Source organism: Leiobunum rupestre, chromosome 5 (genome assembly GCF_980474605.1).
Source record: "Leiobunum rupestre chromosome 5, qqLeiRupe1.1.hap1, whole genome shotgun sequence".
Taxonomy (NCBI): Eukaryota; Metazoa; Arthropoda; class Arachnida; order Opiliones; family Sclerosomatidae; genus Leiobunum; species Leiobunum rupestre.
The window spans coordinates 51,194,002-51,201,972 of record NC_143388.1 but is presented as its reverse complement, the minus strand read 5'-3'; the positions used below and the strand labels follow the sequence as shown (position 1 = coordinate 51,201,972).

Here is a 7,971-nt window from a genome sequence, read left to right as displayed (position 1 = left end):
GCCCACTTAATATTTATACACATGCTGAATCCGATAGCCCGCCCATTTCAAAATTTAATTACTTCAAAATGACACTGGTGCAAATTTTAATTATGATGGTGCATATTAGTGCGTAATGAGTGTCTATTTTTAGGATATGTCTTTTTAGATTTCGCCAAGTTAACCTTTCAGTCCTAATGAGTCAAAAATCTGATGAACATGGTTCCTTAAATACGTTGTAACAGAGTTTTGGTCTCAAAAAAACTGGACGCCAAAACAACGAAATAGCCAGTAATGAACGTTTAGTTCGGTATTCTGGCTTGAGCTAAATTTATCCCATTTGTAATCATTTGTTTTAATGGTGAAGCAATAAACATAATATCAAATGTCAAAAGCTCATTATTTAACTAGCAGAAGTGTGCTAATTTTATAATGATAAAATCAATGTCAAGTTCCATTATTTCAAAGAGTCGAGTTTAATCGACATTGTTAATTATGGTCAGAAATTTTGGAAAAAGCAACTTGTACGAGGTCAATGGGAATTCGAAGTATTTTCGGCCATGGATGCTGGGATAATGCTCCTTATTTTGGATAGCTAACAAGAGCGAAATACGCATAATAAGGAAACGGAATGGTACTTGTTAATGTTGAATACGGGAAATGGTATTTGCGAATGCTTACCATTGCTTACATTTAGTAATCATTCGTTTTTAAATGGTGAAACGATAATGACCATAGCTGATGTCATTGATAGACTTGAGTATGAAGTGTCATAAATCTTTCAATGGAATTAAAAACATTTTGGTAAAGTTTTTTTTAAAAACGAAATAGAAGTTTTTTACATAGAACTTAAATTACAAATGCAAATATCTGATTTATTTAAAACATTTCAATTTGTTTTCTGTTGAATCACCAAATCACTTCTTTTTATCTTTTCCATTTTATTACAGAGTAGAGTTTAAAAAAGTGATTATCATTATTGTCTTTATTTGGAATGAAGTTTTTATATCCCTTTATATTTTGTAGCAAAGTGCATCACTTTGTACATTTCATTTTACAAGCGTTAAAAGCCTCTTTAGGCTTTTTTGGAGCCACATTCTTTCGCGGGCCGGACACGTTCCCCATTTTTTATTAAAGAAATAACTATTGCCCCGGCTTTGAGTAGTGCTTTGGATAGGTTAAAATCTTTAAATATTTATAGTGGTGCTTTGTCCGGCACGGTTTTTTCAAAAGAAATGAAAATTCGACACTTTTTGTAACGCTGCTTTTATATACCGCCAAAACGGCAGATTCACTTTCTTTCTCAACGGGCGACTGTTAACAGCCTGGACGGTATACTCAACTTGAGCAACACTTACTAGTGGAGTTTAGATAACACCCACGGGACAAGTGTTAAATCTCATCAAGTGCAGCTTAGCCTAAATGTTTGGTTCTTTTTCCTTCAGCCTAGTTTGATCAAACTTACAATTTTTGTAAGATAATTTACCCGAGCTACTCGAAGACAGGCCGTTAGAAACGAGAAGGTGCATGTGGTTTCTGCACTATGGAGCTCCAGCCCATTTTAGCCGCGACGTTAGAGCTCATCTTGAAGTGACTTTTCCTTTAAGTTGGATAAGTCGTGGGTGACCAGTTGTGTGGCCAGCACGATTTAAACCCATGCGGCTTTTTCCTCTGAAGATATCTTAAAGACTTTGTTTCCAAGATTGAAGTTCGGGATGTGGATTACCTACGACCACGCATAATTAATGGCTGTGAAGCTATCCACAACACAGTGGGAATCTTTTGTTTGTACGACGAGCTAGCCTCGTGGCTGTATTAAAGACAGAGGTGGCCATTTTGCCAGTTCAATAATGAACGTTTATTGCTTCACCGTAAGAAAAAAACAAATAATATATAAATGGAAACAATTGGTCTCAAGGCCGAATACCGATCTACGCATTTCTGACAATTTCTTTGTTTTTGGGGCCCGGTATTTGTGGGCCTGAAACTCTGAAACAAATCATTTTGGACCCATGTCCAAAGGACATTTTTTGACTCATTGGTACCCACGAAAACACCATAAACCCACAGAACGACTTAAATGTTAAACCTTATATAGGTTCTTTGAACAAACAACGACCTTATATTTACTTTTCTTTCTTGGGCGTTCATTTAATTTTATTCCATTTTTAAAAAATAAATTATTTTGTGATCCGTGATTTCGGGTTTAATAGGTAAAAAGAAAATAGGTGGGTTCAAACCTGCATAATACCTTTAACGGAAAATTGCTTTCGATTTTTTTTGGTAATGGTGTGCTTATTATAAACCGAAATTCTGGCTACGGAGATGTAACTTAAGATAGTACTAGTTTTCACCTCCTTTTCATCGTTAAATTTTACATAGTCTGACCCCCTTTGATGAATTTCTGGCAACGAAGTTTGAAATATATTGGTATAAAATGTTTTACTAATATAAATTTAATAAAATTATATTAAATAAAGTACACTATATTATTTACTATTTTTAGGTACCCTAAAAGGTGTACTGCGTAAAATTGTGCAAGACCGGTGCATAATACCGCAATTTAAACCTATTTAGGTACGTATACAAGTTAAGTTATACAAAAAATAACTTTAAAAAATGTAGGCTACATATTTAACGAAAAACACGCAAAAATATATGCACGTTTTTGGCACCCCAACATATTTTTGGTCGTAACATCTTTTGTAGTTGCGCTTTAAATAAAGCTATTTAGTAAGTGAGATCTCGTTTAAATAAGAAAACGGTACCAAATACAAGCACAACCCATAAAAGATTAATTAAAGAATATGCAATCATCTTTTATTTCTGATGTTTCGTAACACTACGCTTTCATGGACGTAGGAAACACGGAATTCGGAAAATCCCGATTTCGCTCTCCACGGGATTCTTTGCGGAAACACGTTTTTAGCCGTTTTCATGAAGTCCACTTTCAACCTTGACACGGATTTAGCCCGAAAAAAAACCACTGTTTAGATTTTTTTTACTAGCTTCGATCTCTGCAAAATCTATTGGGCTCTGACGTCCGGCTCTGTTTGTGCAGAAATACCGAAATAGTTCTTTTTATGAAATAACCTTGGCCATATTGTTGAAATGTTGCCTCCCCGCTTCAGCTGTGGATCCGTTTTCTCTCCCACTAAAGAGCTTATGAACTCATTCTTAGGCATTGGCTGAACTATTCCAGGGCAACATTTCAACAAGCTGGGCAAGCGTAAAGACATTTTATAAAATCAACTATTGGATACGAGCATCGTGTTTAAATCGGCTCTAGCTCATCGCAATTTAGTCGAAAGGTCGAAATAAATATTGGGACCGAAAAACCCTTTAAAATGTATTCTGAGAGGTTTTTGGGAAATTCCGTGAAGAAATGGATCAAAACGAGACGATTTCGTTTCGTCATCGGGATAGTTTATACCCCGTTCAATAAACAATCCCACATTTCCAACTTCCAGCATATAAAACCCATGTTCGTGCGTTTTCATTTTTAAAAAATAAGATTTTCTGAGAAAATAAGGGTCTATTACCCGTTTTAGGGAAAACACGTGTTAACTCTAACACAAGGGTTTTCATTTAATGTAGAATGGATTTTGAAATTCGGTTTACACCTGACAAGAATTTACTACATCCTTGAGAACTTAGTGTTTACAATAATAATAAAGTTACTATTTTAAACTGTTAAATGTTTAAAAATTTAAATTAGACAAAAATAATTATATATTTGATACACATTTTGGAGTTTCAATTTTTCAAATAGCGCTTTAAACGAAGCTATAGTGAATAGATATTAAGTTTTTCGCGGACATTTATTTTGCTGTAGCAAGAGTCAATTTTGATAAAATTTATCCTATTAACCAGTGTCAAGATATAATAATATACGCGCAATAGGTCGATTTGTATCGATTGCCACTTTTCGGTCGCACGCAATACTCTCCAAAGAAATCTGGGAACCGTATGGGTTATTCCTAGAGCAACACAGCATCCTGTCTAAAGTATTGCAAGTTTCATTTATGACACAATCTTCTTCAGAAAGGCTGAAGTGTTCACGTAAGAACTAAAACACCTGTTACTCCCTAAAATTATTCCGATAGTTCTATACAAATATTGCAAATGTTTATGAAATAAAAGCGTGATAACGTCCTAAAGATTATTCCAATCTCATTAAAAGCATTGACTTAACAAATAATAATTCTTTTCACTTGGAACATTTCAAATAGTTACATCGTCGAAAATTAAAAATTCTGGAAAGTTTTAGGTTAGTTCAAATTAATTTTTTATCCTTTATTTAATGCAACAATTTCCCTCGATAAATATCCACTTAATTTTCTTTAAATGATACAAGATAACGAAAATAAATATACCAATAAAGGTCTGTTCACTAATAACGTAAAATAAGTATCTTCGTTTTTTCGACACCACATTTCACCACGTAGCGAGGAGTAACAATTGGATATACCACCATTCCCTAAATTTAAAAAATCATCGCTACCATAGTTCCCAAACCAGGTAACTTGACTTAGGCGAATTGGTTTTTTGGAGATTTTTCAAAAGTTTTTAATCTTTGTTTTTACTAAAATATTAAAAGTTGGGTCCATGTTAGTTTAAAGTTATCGATTATCTAACTTTAAAAAAAAACATTGCCTTATGCAATTTTTTGAAATTTAAATAAATTTTTATTGAAATTAGTTTTTTGAGGTACTTGATTTAGGAATTAAGGTAGTGAAATGTTCAAACCCCTAAATTATAACACCACCATAAACCTTAAAAATGTAAATAACTAATTATTTCAATTATTTTTCGTTTCACCTTTAGAAACATAATTATACTATTATAAATTAGGAAAAAGTACTTAATTTCGACTTAAACTTTAAATTATTTATAATTTTGGCTTCAGTATAAATTGTTATAATTCATAATATTTGAGCGACCCCTTCCCTCACCTTATAAACCTTTGGTTACGATTTTTGTGAACGGCCCCTTATTGTAAAACTTACATTGTTAGTAAACGCATTTTAAAATAAGGCAGATATCGTTCCGTAAAAAAATAATCAGTTATTTACTATTAAAAACAAAATCGAGTATTTATTGGTTTTAAACATTGATTATATATTAAGGCCAATTGTTTCACAGTTTCAATGATATTAGTGGTCGTTCAAAAACATTTTGGTCCTGATTATAAAGATGATTTTCTTTTTATATAATAATATCGATTAGGATAGCTGTTAGAGAAGCAGAAGAAATAGCTTCAAAAAGATACTTCTAACAAATTGGAAACTTCCGCATGACTTATCAAATACCACAGATATTGCCCGAAACTAACAACTCTTCATACCTACAGTTTTTAAGCAACCCTCTATGATTATTTAAAACTTTTTAAGAGATTCTAGTCCAACAGAATTGATTTCTAGTAGTTATTTAAGTCTGTTATTATAAGAATTATATTTTTATGTGCCCGAATTTACAAATTAAAAGATCGCTATTTTAAAGGTCGACATCCCACTGAATGTATTTAAATATAGAATATTTTCTAAAAAGACATTTCGAAAGTACATGTAGATCGCCAATTCGAATTTCGAAACCGCCTATTTGGATATCTCTGACAACGTCGGTTTTTTCTTTCCTTTCACGTAACACAATTCTTTAAAATCGGCTAAGCGTGTTCAAATGGGTACTCACGGGTGAGTATAGATTTTAATGGGTAATGTTATCTTAGGGTATTTTTATAGACCTGCCAGCCCTTTCTTACCTTCATTTATGTTCAATGATGGTAGACCACTTACAGTTTCGATAGAATATTAACACTTTTTAGCAATTTATCAAAACCACGGGATATGATTATCGTTTTAATGGAAGTGAGTGTTGTCTAAACGGGTTACCATGGCTTTTCGAAAATAACTCCTTTGCTTAATCGTACCATGGTTCCTTTAATTTGACGTTTTAAATTTAACTTATCGATAATATATCATAATTTTTTGATCTGGAAAACTCTATGGTCATAAATGTAATAAACAATAGTAATAATTTATTGACAAAAATAAGGCGTAATCAGCATAATCTAAAATTTTGGCCAAAAAGTCAAAAATTATTTGGTGAAAGTTATCTAGCGACTTTTGAAGTCAGAATGAAAGGTGCGATTTGTTCTGACCATCCAATACAGATATATCAAGCAAAATGGGATGAAAGTCATTATTTATAAACCATACCCTCCTACGCATTGTAACCCGGCCACCTGAATTAATGGCTTTAAAAGTCGCTCGATGACTTAGGCCTAAGGTGGTGCCTTGGGTATTAGCCTAGCTGATTAAAAAACGAATTACTGGACCCATACTTAAATAATAGGCATTTCTCGCATGATATTTTCCACCAACTCAAGTAATGAAAAACCTGATTAAAATTATGCAGGTTATAGCGCCAGCAACACTTAGATTTGATAATCACAATTTTAAAAAATGTCCTAAAAAGCTGGGTTTCATTTGCTTGACCAACCATTGCAGAAAAGTTCATTTAAATATTTTTCTCCATTTTCCAAGAGGTCGTATTATATAAACCCAAAACAGAGGTCTCATCTATTGGTTGTAACTAACGTGAAATATATTTCTGTCAAATCGAATAAAAATCTTCTAGGTTACTAACTTACTAACAAATTAACAGTCCATCTTGTCACTGAAATTAATTTCTCAATTTGTTTTCCAGATAAAAGTGAGAATGTTAGACAGCTTCGCGATACGCATCCTTTTCACTTCGCTGATATATGGAGCTATTACAGCCAAGGTCAGAGACACGGCGCTTCCCGGCAATCTCGCGCACACGACCTTATCTGCCTTTGAGAAAAATTATTTGTCATCCATAACCGAAGTAGTCCAAAGCGATAACTTCTACAGCGGAAAAGCGATGAAAACAGTTTTAATTAGAAACGTCGCGTTTGGCGTTTTTGGAGCCAAAAATGTAACTGTTGGATTTAACCTTCAGGACGAAATTCCGAAAAACGGCAACGTTCAGTTTCGATTAGGTGGAGAGAATGGCCAGCTTATTTCTAGTTTCAATTTGATCAATGATGGGTCTTCGCCAGAGGCAACGGCCTCGGCTGCCGTCACACCCGTCAAAGGACATCACGATCTCTACTTGTCATATTCATCCGAAATAAAGGGTAATTTGTCGTGGTTTCAGTTTGAGGTTTCCGGACCAAACCCTGAAGAATATTACGTCCTGACGTCTCTCTTTAACGGCCAAGCAATAGGAACTCGCGAATTGACCGTTGATGCCTACACGGAAGTAAAACCCTACACTTACGGACTGAAGCAAATGATGAGATTTACGAAAACCTTATTTGGAAGTTATTACATTACCACACGTCAGACCGATTTGAACTTGGATATAAATACTGGTCAGCATTTCAACGACTCGGTATACTTAAAACAAAATAAACCAAATTCCAACCAGTCCCAAGAATGGTACATCGACCCCGCCGGAGACGGAAGCGTGAAAATCATGTCTCGAGTCAATGGAAGATGCGTCACGATCTATACTAATCTTTTACTTGTCCAGCAACCATGCCGAAATGAAACCAACCAGAAATGGTACTTCATGCCTGTTTGCTAATAATCAAATGAATACGCTCTAAAATAATAATATTCAATTTTTTTTGTAATATCCATATAATTAAAATCAAGTAAATGAATATGCATATGTATTTATTTCTTTCCAAATGATGTGAAAAATAAATTCCGTCGGCGACATTTTAGGCAAAATCGTAAGAATATATGAATAATTCAAATTATTCCCTGTAACGTATAAAGCACGATCGTTTGGTTTTGTACCAAAATTCATTGTAAGATGTTCTTTGGGAAATTAACAATTTTCTGATATATAATTTAAAATTTTGGATTATCACAAAATTCCATTATAACTGACGGAAACTTGAGGGAAACCCATTTATGAAAACTTTAACATTTTAAAATGTAAATTTGGTTGTTAATG

General features: G+C 33.6%; 1 protein-coding gene across 2 annotated transcripts; it reads left to right on the top strand.

Moving 5' to 3' along the window:
- The first annotated feature begins 4,165 nt into the window (after window positions 1-4,165).
- On the top strand, window positions 4,166-7,672 carry LOC149945243 (uncharacterized). Of its 2 annotated transcripts, none has more exons than XM_090175001.1 (2): window positions 4,166-4,249; window positions 6,688-7,672. In XM_090175001.1, exon 2 carries the CDS (start codon window positions 6,700-6,702, stop codon window positions 7,591-7,593), a length of 894 nt encoding a protein of 297 aa, XP_090031127.1. In that variant the 5' UTR covers window positions 4,166-4,249; window positions 6,688-6,699; the 3' UTR covers window positions 7,594-7,672. The 2 variants fall into 2 exon arrangements, with proteins under 2 accessions (XP_090031127.1, XP_090031128.1); XM_090175002.1 differs by lacking the exon at window positions 4,166-4,249 and adding an exon at window positions 4,383-4,500.
- The last annotated feature ends 299 nt before the right edge of the window (window positions 7,673-7,971 follow it).

Coding starts and splice junctions, on each gene's coding strand:
- LOC149945243 (XM_090175001.1), top strand. CDS start 6,700: ATGTTAGACAGCTTCGCGATACGCATCCTTTTCACTTCGCTGATATAT.